The 23,008-nt window shown below is 46.5% G+C and overlaps 1 protein-coding gene across 2 annotated transcripts in view; it reads right to left on the bottom strand.

Annotated features, from left to right (window-relative positions):
* The window catches only part of LOC144763332 (uncharacterized), a 331,587-nt gene that overhangs the window by 237,268 nt on the left and 71,311 nt on the right, over window positions 1-23,008 (bottom strand). For both annotated transcript variants that reach the window (XM_078648819.1, XM_078648820.1), the window contains exon 2: window positions 541-658. In XM_078648819.1, coding sequence (XP_078504945.1) covers window positions 541-616 — 76 coding nt within the window. In that variant the 5' untranslated portion in view covers window positions 617-658. The remainder of the gene's footprint in view (window positions 1-540; window positions 659-23,008) is intronic.

The following is a 23,008-nucleotide window of genomic DNA, read 5'->3' as shown; positions in this document are numbered from 1 at the left end:
GTGTGTGTGGCTCTGTGTGTGTGTGTCTGTGTGTGGTTCTCTGTGTGGCTCTGTGTGCGTCTCTGTGTGTGTGTGCGTGGCTGTGTGTGTGTGTGTGTGTGGCTATGTGTGTGTGTGTGGCTATGTGTGTGTGTGTGGCTCTGTGTGTGTGTTGCTCTGTGTGTGTGTGTGGCTCTGTGTGTGAGTGTGTGGCTCTGTGTGTGTGTGTGTGTGTGTGTGTGTGCGTGCAAATGCAATAGGTCTCGCATTTGCGACAGATTAAGCTATTGGCATTGTAAATGACAAGGCCAAACATTAGTTTCCATTTAAGCAAAATCCATTCCAGGTGTTTAATGGGTCAATAAAGGAGCCGGGATAAAGTGTGCTTCTAGTGAATACCGCTAAGCTAGATGGTCCTCCATGACCCCTCACATGCTCTCTTCAAAGTGGTATTACATTAACCAAAGCCAATCACATTAAAGTTCAGGAGTAGGTGCAAAATTGTTGACTCAGTCAGTATTCATTCATCAACCCAGTTATGAGACAACTTAAATAACGTACCTGGGATGAACTCAGTGCTGCTTTCTCCTTCCTCACAGCTTTCCGAATCGTGTTTAATGTCCATTTTGAAATCCATTTCAGAATCACAAGATTTAAATCCAGCTAGATCCGGTAAAAACTGTAATATTCAAAACAAATTATCTACCATTAATTTTAAAGCCATGTATTTCTTTCAAAAGATAAAAGTTGTTCCCCTTGTATAGCAATCTATTTCAATAAACAGCCAATCTCCGGCCAAAGAAGACAGCTGTCTCTTCCATTGAAATTGGGCAAGACACAGTGCCTTTGCTCTACAACACTTAACAACGTATCACTGGTATCAGCATGTTAGTAGCTGTGTGCATAAAGTAAAGCAGTGCTTGTAACAAATTACTGCTACAGTACAACAAGACTGTTAAGAAAGTCGGATGTTCCTTCGCTGAAACATAATTTAACATGATACAATTATTTCTACAGGGTTGTGTTCCTGCCCATCGACATTAATTGTATTGGAGCGTCTTATATAGCACATACTTTGCATGAAGATGCTGCAATGAGCTTTACGGAGTAACATACAAACTTGGAGTGCATGGTTACCGACAGTGTAGAAAGCTATACACGGAAACGACATGAATACAATACATTTAGGCATCGAGTTAATGGTCCGGGTGTAAAGGGAAGGCAAAATCAAGAAAAACACCTGAAAGTCAGCATTTGACTTGAATTTTACAATTGTTCTTTTATAGTCTCATTCTTGCCGTTTATTCGGCTTCCAGCTCTCTCACTCTCAAAGCTGCTGATGGAGCAAGGATTTGCACGTAAAGCGACTTGCTTGTAATCAAGAACCTCGAATAACAGTATTAATACCTAACCAACATGTTGTCGTACTAATTTTTCATTTTCCCGTACATTCCGGGTGTCCGAGAGAAGCTTGCTTATGTGTTTACTAATACGCTTGTAATCTAAAATGGCCGCTGCTACGCGGGAATTTAGACTGCACATGCGTCGGTCATACCCATGTGACGTGACTTATTCGTTGTCTTGGTGGGAAACTGTTCGCATCTGCGCACTAGAGCTAAAATGGCTGCTTTGTGTTTTCACATGCCAGAAGCTTGCACTGTTGCTTTTGCTAAGTTGTTCGTTCTGCTTGATCCTAATGCTATAGTTTATTATAAAGTAATGGGTATAGTGTAGAGATTCATGGTATACAGTGTATTCATTTATTCTGTTTTCTAAAACGGTTTCTTTTCCATTTCATGGTTCAATTCGAAACTTGGCCTGTTGCGTTATGCTGTACTCCATTTTGAATGAGACTGCGTCTGTGCGAGATCCGCGAGTCTCCATAGCAGTGACCTTTGAATCCCAGCCAAGGAGCTGACTGACTGAGAAGATGCTCCTGGGAACTTCACCTAATGAACTTTGGACAAATACAATGTTATATTAAATAGAACATCCATTGTTTTGCGAGTGGAAGACTTCATGGGAGCCTGAATTTAATGGGCGTGAACCTTAATTTGAATAGGAGACGGCGAAATTCTAAAATATTAGGTGGTGTGATGACCTGTCCTCTTCCCTTTGTCCAATCGAATTGGGGATCCTTACACTTGCAACATTGGGGGGTGGTACACTGACCTGGAAAACAGTATAACTAGCGTAGGTTTAGCTAGAGAAATTGTCCGACTTGTCCGAATAGCCTACCTGTCACTGACCCAACGCACTCAATAGCTGATCGAGAACAGAGGTGCTGCGGAGCACTCTGCCAGAAGACTCGCTGACCCAATCGGAGTTCTGGGACCTGAAGTGCTGGAGAAGCACTTTGCTGGGAATTCGATAACCCAATCGGGGTTTTGACTGATAGCTGCAGAGAGGGAGTAGGGCAGACGTTGCAACTGAACTGCGGGTGCTGGTCTTAACTTTCGGTGGTCCGGTTCTGATCCAAATCTGGCTTTCCTGTCCTGATTCTGACCTGCACTTGCTGGCCTACTGGCGTTTGCAACTTTAGGGGTTTCTGTCCTTGGTGCTTCCAGGCGGATCTACACTGCGCCAAGGAGTGCTAGAGACTGCTGCTTCCCCCTGACGACCTCTCCTACTTTGCCCTTCACCTTTCGCGACACCCGCTGCGCGGGTGCCGCTCAGCTGTTTGACGGGCCGGTCCTCCGCTGGTGTGAGCGGCTCTGCAGTCGGCAGAGAGCACACGCGCTCCCAGCAAAGGACAGGCCGGGTGAGCGACCACAACTCCCAGCAACGCGTTGAGCCTACCGGGGGACTGCGAGGTCCAGCAGCCTCTGCTGTCCACAGCTGGTGCCTCTTCCCCCGGCGGCCACGCCCACAGCCTCCAGTTAATTAAATCACTGTTGAACCGGCTTTGCTGGGTGCTTCCAGGCGGATCTACACTGCGCCAAGGAGTGCTAGAGACTGCTGCTTCCCCCTGACGACCTCTCCTACTTTGCCCTTCACCTTTCGCGACACCCGCTGCGCGAGTGCCGCTCAGCTGTTTGACGGGCCGGTCCTCCGCTGGTGTGAGCGGCTCTGCAGTCGGCAGAGAGCACACGCGCTCCCAGCAAAGGACAGGCCGGGTGAGCGACCACAACTCCCAGCAACGCGTTGAGCCTACCGGGGGACTGCGAGGTCCAGCAGCCTCTGCTGTCCACAGCTGGTGCCTCTTCCCCCGGCGGACACGCCCACAGCCTCCTCGTATTTCCTGTCTCGGGCACTCCCGCATCGCGGGACGCACGCGGGACGCAGGCCGGGGCGAAGACCGGGCTAAGAGCGGGCCGTTTGAGGCCGTTCGAGAACGGGAGAGTCCGGTCCGGGCCCCCTCTCTTTGTCTGTCACACCAAGACTACTTTTACCTTGAGCAATGTGCACACGGGAAACAAGAAGCAAAACATCTTCCCTTGCTGCAGCCGGAGCGGTCATAGGCCCTATTGACACCTACTTTGCCAAGGCTGGCTCACTCCTGATTGAAGAGATCCAAGTCCTGGAGCGAAGAATTTCACAAGAAATTGACTGGGTAAGGAGATCATCTATGGGGCCTATGGCACTAGCTAGAACGCCTGAAAATAGTTTGGGCAGGACTATTAGGCATAGCTCTGAACAGGTACCATGCCACCCCACGGACACTTCATTCACCAATCCAGAATCCACTATAGATGTTCCAAGCGACCTAGAGGACATGAGCCTGATGGTTCTACCCAACACCCAAAACACCCAGCCTATACCACCACAGAACACAGAGGTAGCTCCAACCATAGAATCTATTAGCGACAACAACAAGGGAGCCAGAGAGGGGGCCATCCCTAAAAAGAAGCAAGGGCCTCAAATCCAAGAAGAACTTAGGCACAAAACCCCTAAATCAAAACAGACTAGAGGCAAGGGAAGGAAACTTACCGCCCTTGCTCCAACAGGGGTAAGATCAGTAACACCAATCACTTCCAGACCATCCAAATTAACCCCACCCTCACAATCTACTGCCAATGTTCAACTAGATACCTCCTCAGATGACATCACCTTGGAGGATATAGGATCACTGCTCAGGACCCTATTAAGTCCACTGGAGGCGAGAATGATTATGATTGAAGCAAGGTTAGTGAGTATCGAAAAGGCAACTGTACAACTAGCTGATGCTAGGAAAACTGATAGCAATACGATCAAGATATCAAAGGAGAGTACAGGCTCTAAACCTTCTAATGGTAACAATTTGCAGGCTGTATTGAATAACAAATCATTAGACCCAAAACCTAAACCCATACAACCTGCAAAAAACAATGCATCACAACCCACAGTTGCACACAAAGCCCCGACACCCTCACAGAAACCAAATACTGCTACTCCCAAACCTGCCTCTTCATCAAAACCAAATCCTACGCCATTGACTAAAACTAAGCATGATCCCCCACTCGAGGGAGAGAAACCACATACCAAACGAAAATTACAGTTTGTAAATCTCCCACCAGAAGCCGCCCCCTACACCGTAGTTCTGGCTGGGGTCCCGGAACTTGACCCCCCCACATTCGAAACACACACCTCTCTTAAGAACAAAGTAATAAACTGGCTCTCGGTAAATAGACCTCTCCCGAGAGGTACAGCGAGTGACATTTCCACAACTAAGAGAGTAGCATGGGTGGGGCATACTAGGAAATCCATTAGAGGAGATTGCATTTTGGTCTCCTTTAGAGACCCCAATACAGCTGCATATATCTGCTCCTGTGCTACTGATGAGGACTTCGGTAACATCATTCAAACACTTCCCCTCTCATTTTTCTACCCCTCCAATCTATACAACTCTGAGGATCACAGGTGGGGACACCACCAAGAGCTTTTGGAGGGATGGGAAAATTGTCACAGAGAGACCAACAATTACCCTTCACACAGGGGGAGGCCAATTGAGCACTTCTCTGGTTACGGAGATGAGGCTGGGTGGGAAACTGTCACTAGGAGGAGAAGGGGGGGTGTTGATTATAGGAGGGGAATTCCCGGACCATACAGAACTCACTATCCTGCCTATCTACCAATACAAAATCGATACAGTAATCTAGATATGGTAGATTGACAGGTGGCTGGAGAGGGGAACGTTGCCTCTGCAACCTCCCCAACCATCACCAATTCACTGACAGTTTCCACACCCGATACGAATATATATACACTGAAGGATACATTGTCAACAAGCTTAGATGAACCGATCCAGACGTCAGCCATGACAAATCCTTCCCCACCAACTGCTACTAGCCCATCGGGCTTCACACATCCCTCTCCAACTTATAAGGCCCATCAGGAGCCCAACGATATGGCTATGAGCCCGCCACGCGCTCAAGTACCACACATAACTGTAATTTCGTGGAATGTGGCTGGGCTCTCTAGTAAATTAGATTGCCCAGAGTGGGGCTCCTATCTTAGTTCCAAAAACGTAATACTTTTACAAGAAACCTGGGCGCGAGAAGCAATAGACCTACCTGGCTTTGCTTCTTTCTCCAAAACAGCCAAGTGGGGGGGAAAGGGGAGACCATCTGGGGGATTAATGACAGGGATAGCAACGGATCTAGGTTGCCAAGCCTCCGATTTGGAGACCGCTTCCGACGATCTGTTGGCCGTCCTACTAGAATGGCCTGACGCATCGAAGCTCCTAGTTATTAACATCTACTCTAGGCCGACCAAAATGCACAATGAGTCACCCACTATAGACGAGTTAGCTAGGTTTTTAGAGGGCATTCCGTGTGATCTCCCTTGTCTAGTTGGGGGCGATTTTAACTCCCACTATGAACCTCTGCCCGGATTACGCGATGGTCCCTCCCTAGATGAAGACTCCAGCTGGCTCATACCTGAGTCGGCGGCACCACCTCCAAGGGCTTGGACTCCCCTAGCCCTACAAATAAACGCCCTTACTCTCAATCTTGGTCTCAGGGCATGCAATGGGCGTTGTAATTCGGATATACCAAGTAACCCGACTTACAACAAACCCGGCAGTGAATCCCGACTAGATTATATTATGGTTAAAACTTTCATGTGGCCAGCAATAATCGACTTCATAGTGTGCCCAAGAACGGACAGTGACCATAACTCACTGGAACTGACTTATTCCCTCCCTAGGAACCAGGACCTATTACAGGGATCTGGCAGTGACAGGTCTGGCCTCCTACTTGAAAATAATCGTAGGAAAGTCAAGTGGGAGAAGCTGACTAGCAGTATAGACAAAATACCCTGCCTCTATGAAAGGCTAATCCCATTACTAGAGTGTGCCTTCGACCTAGGCATTAAAGACCTAGATGAAGTCACCAGAGGAGAACTAGCAGCAATACATAAAAACATTTCAGACTCCCTTGAACAAGACTTGTTCACATCCTCTACGAAAAGGAAGGGTTATAAGCCAAAGACTTCTTGGTATAATGCCACATGTAGGAAGGCTAAGGCCCATTTGCTATCTGCCATCAAGGGACGCCTTAGCAGGGAAGAAATCCGTGACAGGAGAAATAAGTACAAGTCCCTCCTAGTGAATGCTAAGGCGGAATGGGACCACGATTATTGGGAGAATCTTGTGAAAGCACTATCAACCAGAGACTCACGCAAATTTTGGCGGGTAGTAGCGAATGGCACGATTGAGTTATCTCCAGCATTAGAGCCCAACATAGCCCCCTCAGTATGGCAGGCCCATTTTGAAGCGCTGTATGCAGAGGGAGGTGGGGATCCTAGTAGCGAGAGACTTTCGATTACATCTACCCCTTCGGGGGCCTTATTCACCGAAAAAGAGGTGAGGGAGGCCATCAAAGGTCTAGCAGCTGGAAAAGCCCCGGGATTGGATGGGGTCCCGGGGGACCTGTTCAAACAGGAACCAGGGATTTGGGGACCGTACCTCACAATCATATTTAATGCTATCCAGGGGGGAATGACTGTGCCCGATACTTGGATGGGAGCAGAGGTAGTCCCAATTTATAAAAAGGGATCCCCTCTGCTCCCATCCAACTATCGTCCTATCAGTCTGATAGATATATCCCAAAAACTTTTTGGCAAACTGATCTTAAATCGTTTGCAAGCGTGGATCCAAGAAATGGATATCCTGTCCCCATACCAGGCAGGATTCCGGGAGGGTGTATCCACCACAGACCAAATATTCAGGCTACAACTGCTCTACTGGAGAACAGCGGTAATCGAGGGCGGCAGTCTCTATACCATCTTTGTAGACCTACGCGCCGCCTTTGATTTGGTGCCTAGAGCAAGGCTGTGGAGCGTCATGAAAGAGCTGAAAGTCCCAGAGGATATTTTGGCAATTCTGATGAGACTCCATTCTAACAACTATGCCCGCGTTAGGTGTGGCAAAGGTGGCAAACTAACCGAAAGGTTCCCCGTTCGCAGAGGTGTAAGACAGGGTTGTGTGCTTGCACCTACCCTGTTTTGTATCTTTGTGAACGGGGTAGTTGCCCACCTCAACAGGATTGCCAACTCTGATGCCCCAAAGCTGACTGGCAACAGGGTGCCTGCAATTATGTTTGCGGACGACACCCTGTTGCTGTCTAAATCCCCGATGGGGATCCAACGCATTTTGGATGGCTTCCTAGACTTCTGCTCTGAGCGGGGACTGGAAGTTAATCCCCAAAAAACAAAATTCATGATTTTAAATCCTAACTCCCGAAATAGAGCCCCTCCAAAGCTAGGCATGGTCCAACTAGAACGGGTCCACAATATCGAATACTTGGGCATTACCATAAATGAACATTTAACCTGGTCGTCGCACCAGGCCAAAGCGACCATCAAACTGGCACAGTTGGCGGGTGGCACCTTGCGCCTGGCAAACAAATCAAGCTATCGACCACTTACCCCAATTATTCATATATACAAAACACAAGCTAGGGCAGGGGTTACTTACGGGGGTGAGTTGTGGGGCTACACCCAACATCCGAAGTTACAGTCCACGGAGAACAAATTTCTGAGACAGGTAGCTGCCCTTCCCCAGAGTACCCCATTACTACCACTCAGATTAGACCTGGGTATTAAACCCATAACAGAGGAGTTGGGACTCAAACCCCTAAAATTTTGGAGGCGTTTGTGGTCCAGTCCAGATCTTGCAACTTATAGAGAGGAACTCCAGGAATTCCTGGAACTACGGAACATAAAGAGGATTCCTTGGTTGACCTACGTCAAGGGAAGGTTCGAGGAAATAGGGTTCCCGGAATTATGGACAGATCCTATTAATTCATGCACGAAGATCTCAAAAAAGGTACTCGCGAGTGCCTACTATGCCATGATGCTCACCAGAGCCTCCAACGACACTCGTGAGGGATCCCTGACAAATTTATTCCTGAAAATGAAAGACACCTATTCCCTCGAAAAAACTTTGGACAATATTTCCCCTGCATTAACAAGGAAACTGTTCTTACAATGGCGCTATGGATGCCTTCCTCTACCTTCGTTCGCAGCGTCCTGGACAGCGTGCTCCACTGTACCATCTTGCCCAATGTGTGCTCACCCGAAGGAGGACGACATGCACGCGGTCTTCTTTTGTAAGGGTTATGAGCGAAGCAGAAAATATTGGCTAGTTCCGATGCTCAGGAACCTGGGATTCAGATCTTTCCAAACTGCTTATAGAGTTCTAAAATCTGACCTCTCCCCTCATGTAGTTTTTGCACTTTCAAAATTTTTAACTGCATTGTGGTTTACCCGAACCCGAATGATGAAAAGACTGGTATAATGGACTCCACCAGCGGTTTTTCCCACTGTTTTATCCAACATTTAAATCAATTTTATCATATTGGATCACACTACGTTTAATAAGTTTTTAAATTGTATGCTCTTGTTTTGTATCTTTTATGATCTGTGATCGAAATAAAGATTTTTGAAATGAAAATGAACCTTAATTTGAATAGGAGACGGCGAAATTCTAAAATATTAGGTGGTGTGATGACCTGTCCTCTCCCTTTGTCCAATCGAATTGGGGATCCTTACACTTGCAACATTGGGGGGTGGTACACTGACCTGGAAAACAGTATAACTAGCGTAGGTTTAGCTAGAGAAATTGTCCGACTTGTCCGAATAGCCTACCTGTCACTGACCCAACGCACTCAATAGCTGATCGAGAACAGAGGTGCTGCGGAGCACTCTGCCAGAAGACTCGCTGACCCAATCGGAGTTCTGGGACCTGAAGTGCTGGAGAAGCACTTTGCTGGGAATTCGATAACCCAATCGGGGTTTTGACTGATAGCTGCAGAGAGGGAGTAGGGCAGACGTTGCAACTGAACTGCGGGTGCTGGTCTTAACTTTCGGTGGTCCGGTTCTGATCCAAATCTGGCTTTCCTGTCCTGATTCTGACCTGCACTTGCTGGCCTACTGGCGTTTGCAACTTTAGGGGTTTCTGTCCTTAACTGACCCGTGGCCAGGGTTGGCCTTGGCACCGTTCTAGGTAAATATAAATCTGTGTGGGTAACTAATTGCATATTTGCGTCCTTTTTCTTACCCTTCCCTTGAATCTTGCTGAAGTTATAATTGCATATGTTCCTTTTCTTTCCCCTTCCTTTATCTCCGGCCAAAGAAGACAGCTGTCTCTTCCATTGAAATCGGGCAAGACACAGTGCCCTTGCTCTACAACACTCAACAACGTATCACTGGTATCAGCATGTTAGTAGCTGTGTGCATAAAGTAAAGCAGTGCTTGTAACAAATTACTGCTACAGTACAACAAGACTGTTAAGAAAGTCGGATGTTCCTTCGCTAAAACATAATTTAACATGATACAATTATTTCTACAGGGTTGTGTTCCTGCCCATGGACATTAATTGTATTGGAGCGTCTTATATAGCACATACTTTGCATGAAGATGCTGCAATGAGCTTTACGGAGTAACATACAAACTTGGAGTGCATGGTTACCGGCAGCGTAGAAAGCTATACACGGAAACGACATGAATACAATACATTTAGGGATCGAGTTAATGGTCCGGGTGTAAAGGGAAGGCAAAATCAAGAAAAACACCTGAAAGTCAGCATTTGACTTGAATTTTACAATTGTTCTTTTATAGTCTCATTCTTGCCGTTTATTCGGCTTCCAGCTCTCTCACTCTGAAAGCTGCTGATGGAGCAACGATTCGCACGTAAAGCGACTTGCTTGTAATCAAGAACCTCGAATAACAGTATTAATACCTAACCAACATGTTGTCGTACTAATTTTTCATTTTCCCGTACATTTCGGGTGTCCGAGAGAAGCTTGCTTATGTGTTTACTAATACTAATACGCTTGCAATCTAAAATGGCCGCTGCTACGCAGGAATTTAGACTGCACATGCGTCGATCATACCCATGTGACATGACTTATTCGTTGTCTTGGTGGGAAACTGTTCGCATCTGCGCACTAGAGCTAAAATGGCTTGCAACTTTCGGGGTTTCTGTCCTTAACTGACCCGTGGCCAGGGTTGGTCTTCGCACCGTTCTAGGTATATATAAATCTGTGTGGGTAACTAATTGCATATTTGCGTCTTTTTTCTTACCCTTCCCTTGAATCTTGCTGAAGTTATAATTGCATATGTTCCTTTTCTTTCCCCTTCCTTTATCATAACTGACAAATCGTAAACCTTGCGTTATTAGCATGTTCCACTGTTTTCCCTACCCTATAGTTGGATGTTAAGTACTGTTCATGAATAAATAGATGTTCCTTTTATTTACCCTCCCTTTAAGGAAAACTGAAGTGGATATCCTGAATTATTAGTGTGTTCCATTTTCTTACCTTCCCTATAGCTATATGGTAAACTCAGTTTCGTCATTACCATTTGTGTTCCCTCTCTTTACCCAGACCCTTGAAAGCAATAACTGTGACTTCTAGTATGTCCCTTATTTTTCCGGTCCTTTAGAAAATATCATTGCAAGTCTGATTTCTATAAGTTCATTTTCAGTATGTTCCCTGTTTTTACCTTTCCTTTAGAATTCTAAATGGTTGGCATAATATATCTTTTGCATAGTTATACGTTTTTCATGATTCTGATTATTGATAGTTTGCTTGCTATAACCTTTGGCTTCTGACTTTTGATGAAGATTAGATAAAGGTTTTCAAAACTTCTCGAGTCTGTGGTTATTATATGAGTGCATATTATTGTATTGCTACCATCCCTATTATGCTATACTCCCTGATCCCATAGGTTTGTGGATACCAGTGACCAGGAGTGCAAGTCAAAAGATATAGGACCTAGGAAATACTAATATCTGATAGTCAGTGCCCAGGTTACCTGATATTGGAAATAGTGGGTTAAATTTGGGAATGGGCCTAGGTGAGTATTTTTGGTAAACTATAGTCAGGTGACCTGCGCAGTCTATCACTGCAAAAGAGGGAAAGTTTTCTAATATTTTTTGGTCAGGCCTAGAGACAGTTAAAACTGCTCACCAAATAATAAAACGATCATAAATAAAAAATCCATACATCTACATTGATGTTTCTGGTAAGCTTTCTTTATCCATTTTTAATTCTATCATTAACATTTAAATTTGGACAACCACAGTATGCAGTATGGGTCAATGGTTCAGCACACCCACTTCAGCCAGTGGCTCCTCTCGCTGAGTGACTGCATTTTGCATGTGTACATCTTTCACATAAGCCTTCCCGTTCACTGCAGGGGACTAATGTGCCAATGTGTTCTTTATAAAAGAAAATAATTTTAAAAAAAGAAACATTACTTAGTCTTAATTATGAACTTTCATATACCCTGTTTTACATTGGTTTGGACAGTACAGCTGTCCGCAAGAACTATTGTTAACAATTATTTAAAAAATACATAAAGAGTGTTTTGGCTCCACACAGAGAATTATTTTTCTCTCACGTCATGTTTTTGGCTATTTTATGCATCAGTAAACATCCTACTGAGTGCTTGCATTTTACCTGGGGCAATTTTACATTGCCACTATTTACTGCTCGTAGCGTCACAAATGACATCTTCCATGATGTCACTGATAGCTCAATACATTTTGAATGACATGAGCACAGCACATGACTAGGAAAGTGGCAGGAGGCGGTATCAGCCTCATGATTCCCACTATGGCTGCCGGTTCACGGGAGCTGAGAAGCAAATATGCGACTTGCGGCACACTATTATCTAGAAGGCTCTGATATTGGAGCAGTTTGTATGCACAGGAACATGGCTGACCACTTGACAAGATGGTCGCCTATGCCTTCAGATCTTGTTCGGTGCCAGAATTTTCAGCAGATATCGGCAATATGAGGAGATATCGACCTATAAAAACCCATACATGCACTCTCTGATCCTATGTTAAGTGCCATGTGCCTGTAAATCCCACATCACATTGGCTGTGAGGCTGGCTTATCAAGATGGGCTGAAGCAGCGAGTCGCACTGAGGGTGTGTGTTAGGCAGAGTAGTGACCTCCCCCTGGAGCAGTGCCTGCTTCTTTGCAGCAGGCTTTGGCTGTGGGCTTTGGGCGCTGGGTGAGGGCGCGTGGGTTGCGAGCAGACCTTTCAAGGCAGGAAATCCGCCGGGGGTCGTGGAAAGTCATGGGCTCAGCCAGTGGAGAAAAACTGCAATCGGATCCATGTACGTCCATGAATGACATTTTTTCTTTTCAAAATACTTCATTCGGTTTACATAATAGAAAACCATAAAAAGTTGCAAATCTTCATTAAAATATACAGGATACATATATGCATATCAAAACATACTACACAGATATTTGGGCGCAAATAAATCTGTCATTGGACGACTGCAAGTAGCGCAAAACGCTGCGGTCAGACTCCTATGTAAGATTCCTAAGAACGCTGGAGTCTCGAACCATCGTCGGGATCTTCATTGGCTCAGGATAGAGAGCAGAGTTCGCTTCAAGGCCTTGAACTATATGTTCAAAATAAAAACAGGAGTAGCACCAAAATACCTCCAATCCCTTGCCTGCCTCTACACGCCAAAGAGAAACCTCCGGTCTCAGACAGCAGCTTGCTTCTGTATACCAAGGTTTAAACGTGCAAAATCAGGGGGCAGATCTTTTGCCTATCTTGGACCCTCCATGTGGAACACGCTTCCCCCAGGCATCCGGAAGGAAGAAAACTACTGTAGATTCAGAAAGCTTGTAAAGACCTGGCTGTACGAACAATAATCACCTCAAACAGTTACCTCCTTTCTGTCCTCATTTCTAGCTGTGTCTAGGCGCCGGGAAACCCTTCTTGGGTAGCTGTTGCGCCCTATAAATTGATTAAATAAATAAATATAGATAGACATTTTTTTTAAAAAAATATGAGAGGATATGAATACACCTTAGTCAGAGTAGGATGTTGATAAATATACAGATAAAATACGACAGCCAACTTTCAGAATTCCAAACAATTTCTATACCTCAGACAGCATTGCAAAAATCCAACCACAAATGGGATACATTCTGGCTTTAGTAATTGTAAAAAGTTAAGGGCTGGGCGGACCTCAGTAAAATTTAGCTTTTTTAAAAGTGATTTTAAAAAGAACTTCCGGCGGGCTTCATAGAAGCTACAAAAAAAACACGAAGTGCAGCAGATCCTGTGGAGACACTCTGTCGCAGCCACAGGGTGCTAACACTTGTCCTTTAAGGCACCCCTTCGGGACAACAAGTAAAAGATGGAAATAATCCATTCGAAACCTGATCAACAAAAATCGCTCATGGGCCGTCAAAGGCCACAGAAGATATAGCTCCATGTCTGGGGTAGTTTTAAGCATCACGAATTTTCGAACACTAGTTTTTGACAGTTCTATCCCATCTCTATTTATTTTTTTAAGCAAAGTAAAGGATTGTTTCACGAAGGCCACATCTGCTATAGTAATAAGATCAGGTCTTAAAAAAAGGTCCGGACGCCCCAGCTCTCCAAAGCAGCCCTTTAAATATTTTAACCACAGAATATTAATCATGCGGTCCAGGCTCAACATTTCTTTCAATAACTCATGAGTAAGGCCAAGATTTTTATTTAGCCAACAGATGAGCCAAAAAAGCAATGGGCGCAAAGCCAATATATCACAGATGAATGTTAACCCAATCTCTTCATGAACTATTAGGTTAGAGGTTCCTTTAGGTACCCCCAGCAACTGTTTTAAGAAATTACTTTCTGCCACCTGAATTCCCTCCAATGCTGCGTATCCCCACAATTCACTGCCATAGCTGGCAATCGATACACTCTTTGCCTGATAAATTTTTAGCATGGCCGCAATCGGGCGCTTGCCCATTTTTGCGGCAAAGTTGAAAATTGCTGCGTTAGCCCTTGTCACCTACCCCCTTCTTCTCCGAACTAGAGCACCCCAGTCCAAGTGATCATCCAGTAGGACACCCAGATAAGAAAAAGTTGATGTTAAAGGCACTTTTTCTGCATTCACCTTAAAGGTGACTTGCCTCTTAGGACGCACCCCAACTTGCATTACATAAGATTTTGAATTATTTATAGCCAGGTCACGATCAGCCATAAAACTATGGAAGGTGTCGAGCAGAGTCTGCAAACTTCTTGGGGTACGTGCTAGGAGTACCACATCGTCTGCATAAAGCAGAACGAGCAGACCCCTTCGGCCCACATATGGAAAATCAGCCCCTGTTTCTATCAAGGTCTTATCTAAATCATTGATATCAAGATTAAAGAGAAACGGGGCTAGAATGCACCCCTGCCGTACACCCCTTTCAGTGCTGAAATCCCTAGAGACCCTAAGATCCTGAGCGAATCTAATGTTTGCCTTGGTATCCCTATGCAAGTCCATCAGAAAGTTAACCAGGTTAGCCTCCACCCCCATGGCCCTCATGGACTGCCACATCTTCCCCCGATTGACACAGTCAAAAGCGGAGGAGAGATCCATGAAGGCTATGTAGATTGTCCCCTGGCGAGCAACCGTGTACTTTCCGAGGATCAAGTATAGGCATTGAGACAGGGTGGAGTGGCCTGGGCGGAACCCGTATTGAATATCGGAGAGAATCTTATTATCTTCCGTCCAGGCAGCCAATCTGTTTAATAAGACTCCGCCTCCAACCTTAACCACAGAGTCGATAAGGGAAATCGGTCTATAATTCAGTGTACTGTTACTTTTTTTATAAACAAGTTTTATTGGGTTTTGTTTCCCACAACATACATAGTCAATTGCAGATCCCATATTACCCAAACTCTTGAGACAGTCCCCTCTGATTACACACTCGGCAGTGAGCGGAGTTGCAAACCAACCTATGTTTATAAACCCCATTAGAGGCTGGCCCCAACATGCCCCATTTCAGTGTACTATTACGATCGCCCTTTTTAAACACTGGTACGATTGTGGAGGTACCCCAAGACTCCAGGCACCCTACCTTTGCCGCCGCATTAAGCACAGCCACCAGAATTGAAGCCCAGAGAGAAGGATTCGATTTGAAAAGGTCGGGCGGAATACCATCCGGACCTGGCGCCTTGTTACAAGATAGACCAGCAATACCTTTCTGCACTTCTCTTTGGGTAAATACAACCATGTCATTATTCTGATTTCCCGCTTGCAGACAAGGTAAGGTTGTGGCACTCTTAAAAATACAACTGAAGTGGGACACCCATTCCTCTTCCGTTAAATTGGTGCCTAAATCTTCTGCTCTGTCCCTTTCAAATAGGGGTCTATTAACAATACCCCAAAATCTTGTGCTACTGCATAACGTGCTTGGATCTAATAATTCCTGCCAGGTTGCCTCCTTCAGTTCCGTCTTACGGTTTGCCAGTATCTTTTTATAATTAAGACGGAGCACAGGGATCCGAGATTGATCACTCGGGTTCGCTTTCAGTGCGGCCTTTAGCTCTCTATCAGCTTTAGAACATACTGGATTAAACAATTTGGGGTCACCAAGCGACATTCTTTGTGCGGGGACAAATAATAATGCCCCCACCTTGGAGACAATCCCTTCAAAAGCTTCAAGAATGCCCTTAGCAGGAGAGTTAGGTTCCACACAAAAAGTGAATTCTGCAACACAAGATTCCTGAACCTTTTCATAAAGAAGGGACGGGGTTACTTGGGACCACTTTAGACGACGTCTACCATCAGTAGGATTCAGCGCGCCCGGTGCTACCACCCTGGCCTGCCTCTTCAGTATGCTTCTCACCAAGTGCACGCACACAGGATTGTGATCGCTGAATGCGCTCTCCATGATTATAAATCTCCGTATGATGGACTGTATACTTACAGAGATCAAAATATGATCTATGAAAGACCCACTACTACGACCTTTGAAACACGGGACGGTCTGTTTGCTGGATGGTGCTACAAAAGAAATGGACAAAATCAAATCGTATTAATTGAGCATATCATTAAGTGTGTCCCCTGCACGGAGTGCTCAAAATGGAGATCCCGAATCCTAGCACATCCCATATCGCCCATACTAGTGGTTTCAGGGTCACCGCACGGGTGAACATTAAAGTCTCCTGCTATCATAAGGCTGTTACTGATATAACCACAATGCTGCCTAATAAAGCTATTCAACTGCATTATCTTTCAAACCCTCTGTCTGCACACTGCATTATAAAAGTTAATCAGACACAGACTAGAGTTTCCACACTTTAGGACAATAGCTTGGAAGTCGCTTTGAGCAGAGGAAATATCCTTAATCTTGCAGTTCAGGGACAGAGATGTGAAGATAACCAGACCACCTTGGATCTTCCGCTGACTGCTGGAGAGGCGGGGACAAAAAAAGCTTTATACCCCTCCAGAAAAAGGTTACAGTTCACCAGCCAAGTCTCCTGGACACAAATCACAGAGAATTGCCTGATGAACTGCACCCATAACGGGTCTATGATCTTCTCTGCTAACCCAGCAATGTTCCAGGACAGAACATTATAGTCCTCTATCTTAGATGGATCCCCAGATGCTGCTATAGGTAAAACCTCCAATATCTCAAGGACAGGTAACTCTGACATCGACTGAACAGGTAGTCCTGCACCGGAATAAGAGGGATCGACAGACGCATGCGGCCGGGCGATTGAATCTAGGGGTTCTGATCTATTACTCAGTCAATTGCAGTCATTCGGCCCTGAAAGAACTGCAAATCTGTTTGGCCCCTGTGAGATAGATGCAAGATGACAATCCCCCGACAAATTATACCTCTCGGCCCTAGGGTTAAAATATCTATCCCTGGTCGGCTCCACCGGCTTCTGAAGCCACGTATAATGTGATGAATTCATATTAACCTGCCTTGGGTATTCCGCCTTATAAAAAAATCCCACGTGCAAAATCTGAATACCTTGACCCCTAGTAGCCAAACCAGCCCGGACCTCCCAGAACATTTTCTCCACGGGCAGTGGGTTATTAAAGTTCACCACTATACAGTCACCCTCCCTTGATTTCCTAGAACTTCCCAGGCAGGCAACACGGCGTACCATGATAATGTTTCGTTCAATCGCTGAGCCCACTTTGGTATTGCTAGACAGCCACTGGGTAACCTTGTTCTTAAGTTGGGAAAAGTCCTCCTTTGATCCTTTTGGGAGAGTTGGGACGTTCCCCAAGATAACCACCAGCGGTGTCGATTGCGGCGGGAGATCAATAACTGCTAAATTCTCCTGCACGCCATTGGGATACCCCTGCGGCATGCCCCCATTCTTTCCCGCGACACTGGGAGCTTGACCAGGTTGCTTTACTAACTGAGCCCCCTTTGGCGTCAGTCTATCAAGTGCCTTATCACACAACCCCCCTGAACTGCTAGGGATCATATCTGCAGCAGGAGATGCGCTGTTAATAGGAGGACAAGAAGCTCCAGACACCCCCTCTGAGGGCACAATGCCCGGTGCATTTTTAGGCTGTGATAAGGCACAACTTTGAGGTTGGATAGATTGTATCAATTTATACTGGTCTGCTATACTTTGCTCGATATAGTTTAGCTTGACCATGATTGGACGTAGTTCATCTTCCAACATACTGCACAAGGTGGATTTAAACACTTCCATCAATGGAAAGTCAGCCACTGAAGTAGCTACTGGCAAAGGTGCACTAATACCTGGTGCTGGGGTTATCAATACTTTGGATTTAATCTTTTTTGCTTGGCTGCCTATTGTTTTACTGTGAGGGGACACCACAGCGGAACCAGCCATGGCCGTTACGGGGTCAGGAAATACCCGTACCTGAAGTCTGTAGGCAGCCTCGAGTACGGTCCAGAGGGTTAAACACACCCCTTCCTCCTCTGCCCTCACAGGATCTCGGGTCGCGGGACGACCACGGAAGAGGCGGGACTAACCCCGGAAGAACTGGAACCTAGGAAGTGAATAGCCGCATTAGGATCTCTATCATTTTTTACCCTCAACGCTGTTTGATAGTGAAATACCGAGAGCTATAAGTGGAGTGCACCCTTTTCACTGTCCCCGCCGTATAGGCACTTTAACTTTCCCGGATTCTTTCACGTGGCCCTGTTCCAACACGCCCGATACACTGAGGTGTTTGGTGGTGGATTACCTTTAAAACCTGTGCCTAATAGAAACAGAACTGACTGCTCCTTCTCTTCTTTTTCTCTCATGAGCCTCCGTGGGAGAAGCCCTAGCTCAGAAGAAGATCTCACTGGAGAAGAGACCGAAGAGGAAACCACCCCTCAAGAACGTACAAGATCCCAAGACTTTGAAGAATCCTCACAGACCCTTAGTTCTGCTTTACAATCTGTTAATAAACGACCAACCTTGAAACACTATATTCAGCCTCCGCGTCTATATATCCGGCCCGCACTCCCACATTTACCCTTTCTTTTCGTACTACCATAAGACTGGCGTTCCCCCCCCCTAGTTGTTGTAGCAGGTTAAGGTTGCTGGGTGCCTCTATATGAGTGGCAGAAGTCGACCCCCCCCTTCCCCACCCTTTCTTCTGGTAGCTAAGGGGACAACCCTCTGCCTGTTTTCGACAATTACAACAGGAGACAGGGGCATAAATGTTACCTCCCGCTGGGATTTTAATAAGGGGGAGAGCAAATCCGAATCCCGAGTAACACTACCCAACCCCGGTGAGAGTACAGTACTTCCAGCCTCATCGGTACAGTCCTTTGAGTGATTGCTAGTCCCACCCAGGAGAGGTAAAAGGCTGCTGGTGGGAGATCTGGATAAATGCCTATGTACCAGCTCGATCTCCCTATCCATCACTGAAGCGGCTCTAGTTAAGAAGGCGTCTATGGTGGTTACAGTTGCTCTTGCTGTACCTATGGGCCCCTCCTTGTTTGCATGGGTCTTACGCCTCCCCATGACGGATGAACTGATTTAATATCTCGAACTTGCCTTAAACAAATAGGGCCTCAGTAAACAACGTTCATCAAGTTTAACACTGAACTTCTCAAACACAGAGGCCACCCAATAATAACATGAGAAATTAGAATATTTTCAATTGAGAAAAACTCACCATAGAGTATAAAAAAAATTCACAGAACTATAATAAAAAAACGAAAATAATCTGGCCCAGCCCAGCCTCTTCCGGACGCTGACGGGTGCGGATGGGCCCGGGTTTGGCCCGGGCACGCCCGCGAGCGTCCCGCGCTGCGTGAGCCCTCAAGTGTTTTTAAAGCGCCTCCTGGCACTGGGCTCTGATGCGTTGTGGCGCGCCAAAGGAGGATGCTGGGGGATGTAGTCCCCGACCATGAAGGACATGAAAAATACCCTGATAGACATGAAAAATAACCCCAAAATCAATAGTTTAAAAAAAATTACACAATGACGTTAGAGATTGACCAGATGAAGGAGCACATCAACAGACAGGCCAAAATTCTAGACGGGGCTGACAGCATACATCGGATCCTGAAGATGGAGTGAATTCTTCTAATGACCTACTCACTCGACTGACAAGATCAGTGGAAACTTCCAAGGCCAAAAGTGAGGATTGGTGGTTTATTCCACACCGGAACGCGGCGATGAACCTTCGGCGTCTACATGGCGCCCTTGCGAGAGCGTCCTCACTGCGTGAATCGGCCATTTTGGCTTCTTTGGACGCCACAATGGCGTTTGATACGCTGGAATGGCCATATCTTTGGGTTGTCCTCGCCAAATTTGGTTTTGGCCCAGTTTTCATCAGTTGGGTGAAACTACTATATCAAGACCCCTTGGCCCAGGTAGTTGTTAATGGTCGTGTTTCTGGCTCATTTTCTCTCGGAAGGGGTACTCGCCAGGGGTGCCCGTTGTCTCTGCTTCATTTTGCTCTTGCTTTGGAACCTTTGGCGGCTTGGCTGCGCTGGGAGCCGTCAATGAAGGGTATACGCTGGACCCCCGATTTCGAGGACCGGATATCGCTTAATGCTGACGACATCCTGTTATACCTCACGTCGCCTCGGAGGTCGCTGGTAGTGCTATTCGATGTCTTGACTTCCTTCGGTAAAAATTCTGGCCTTGTGATCAAATGGTCCAAGTCCTGCGTCTACGTTCTCTCCGGAGACTCTCCTCTCTTGCCGCGTGGGTGCCCAATACAGGTGGTACACGCGGGTTTCAAATACTTGGGGGTGTTTATCACCTTGGATCCTGTGGTTCGCTATGAAAGTAACCTGCTGCCCCCGCTTCAGCGCTTGCGATCCGATGTTGTGGCATGGCGTAAACTTCCGCTGTCCCCGCTTGGACGTGCGGCTCTATTTAAGATGATGTCACTGCCCCGATTTTTGTATGCCCTACAGAATACTTGCGATATCATCCCGGCCAGCTACTTTCGGGAGATTGAAAGCTTGCAGCGACACCGGATATGGGGTGGACGGTCTCGCATAGCACTTGCTAAGTTGACACTTCCTTGGTAAAACGGCGGAATCGCTCTCCCGGATATCAGGCGCTACTACTGGGCCTCCCAATTGGGGGCGATTAATCACGGCATGTACGATCCCACGTCGAACCCCGCGTTCGAAATGGATAGATGGTTGCTGCCTGGTGGTGACTACAACAGGGTGCTTTATACGAAATCCGCAGGGAGGCTGCTCACTGGCCCTACCAAGATAGCGGTGCAAATATGGCGTCGTGCGAATGAAGCCATGGGATGGAAGAATAGACTTACACGCTCCACTCCGCTTTATGCTTCCGAGAGGCTGGGCTCCCTATGGAAGACGAAAGGCTTTGATAGATGGGACGTGATTGGTATATGCAGGGTGAATGATGTCTGGACTAAGGGTAGGGTTAAAACCTTCGACGAGTTGAGATTGGAGTATGACCTGAGTGACAGGGAGTTTTTTTAGATATGCTCAGATCCGACACGCGCTGATGGCGGTTTTCCCTCCGGGTACTATTGTCCCAGAGGCGTCACCGCTTGAGGATCGGGTGCTGGATGGGCACGTTCCAGACAGCACGCTTTCGCTTATTTATAAGAAGTTGATAAACGATAGGACCGACCTTTTACAGCGACTCAGGGAAGCTTGGACTGGCGATGGTTTGGAGTTAGATGACGAAGACTGGCAGCAGGCCATATCCTCGCCGAAAGAGGTTGCAATTGACTATGATTTGTCACAGACTCAGTGGGTGACCCTTGGCAATATGATCGCTAAGAGGGATATCGCCCAGTTGTGGGGCTCCCAGAGGCCACTCACAATTCTGGCATGGAAGGAGAATATGGACTGGTGTATGTTCAGGGAGAAGACGGTGTATGTGGCCCGTGGCAAGCCCCGCAGGTGGGGTAAGATTTGGGGTCCATGGAACTCCTACGGGGAGATATATGTACACCCCCTTCACACAGTTGGTGGCGGATCTTCCCTGCCCTTGACCCGACATTCCTGCTATCATGTTGCTTTGATTGTCTCTGGACTCGCTGTATCCCTCAATCCTCCCATCTTGCAATGTCAATAATTGTATTATGATCTCATGCTTTTCTCCCCGCAGGACGCTTCACCATTCGATTGCTTGTATTGCCTTGATTATTTCTTTTTGTTTATGTTGTTAAAAGTTTCAATAAAAAGAAATACAAAAAAAAAAAGTGAGGATTGGAAGGTGCAATCGAGGTGCAATAATATTCGCATTTTGGAGATTGCTGAGAATACCTAAAGTTTTTGTGGAATCCTTGCTGGTGGATATTTTTAGCACACTGCAGTGTGTGCTTGTTTAAAAAGTGCATAGAACCCTAGCCCTGAGACCACTGTCAGCTGCCCAGAGGGCCCGACTATTACCACTTTCTTGAAATTTAGAGACGGAGATCTTGCCCTACAATGAGGTAGAGAGTGTGGCACTATTACATATCAGGAATCTTTCCAGATTTTACAGCAGCGATCCATGAGTCCAGGAGCTTATTTTCCAAAGCTAGTCGAGCCCTACGTGGTGTGGGCCTGTCCTACTTCATATTATATCCTGCCAAACTCTGTGTATTTTTGGAAGGATGAAAAGTCTTCTTCACAAAACCAGCCAACCGCCTTCAAGTTTTACAAGGAACTCGTCAGACAATAAAAAAACCCTGCAAAATTCCCTTGAGTTAATGCCTGGTTCTAAAGTGCACCTAAATGATGCAGAATGATTTCGCCTCTTTTGAACCCCCAGGTTTCTACGAGCAACATGTGTTTTTGCTTCTATAATGTAAAATGATTGTATTTATGCCCACGGATTGAGGTGCTGTAGACTGGTAAGAAAGCTACATACCTGATACATCAGTGCACTTCAGATAAGGCGGGCTTTAAGCACCTTGTCTACAGTGCCCTGACATAGCTGCCTTTTGGCGCAGGGCTAAAACGATGCTGGAGGGTATCATAGGCTCCCCATGGGAGTTAGCTTCATTGATTGTACTTTTGGGGTATGTATCAGACATTTCACTCTCAGTCCTGAGACTCACTGCTATATTATTGTTGTTGGCAAAGTGGAGCGTGGCAATTGGATGGTTTAACCCCTTCCATGCTGATGACGAACCCCAGCCGTCATGCTCCAAGGTGCTCGTGTGCTGATGACGGCTGGGGTTCGTCACGGCCCCGCCCTGTTCTTTTGTTTACCGCACAGCGGCGGAATCGGGCCAGCATGGAAGGGTTAAGGGTCCTAACCAGGGGGCGTGGCCAAGATGGCGGAGTGAGCAGACGTACTGCTCCGGAGCTCCCCCCGACGGCCTGATTCAGCACCGGCTATCCTGCCGTGACAGCTACAGTCGGCCCAGATTTTGTTGTGGGATTGG

Source organism: Lissotriton helveticus, chromosome 6 (assembly GCF_964261635.1).
Source record: "Lissotriton helveticus chromosome 6, aLisHel1.1, whole genome shotgun sequence".
Classification (NCBI taxonomy): domain Eukaryota; kingdom Metazoa; phylum Chordata; class Amphibia; order Caudata; family Salamandridae; genus Lissotriton; species Lissotriton helveticus.
This window is presented reverse-complemented; position numbering and strand designations above follow the sequence as displayed.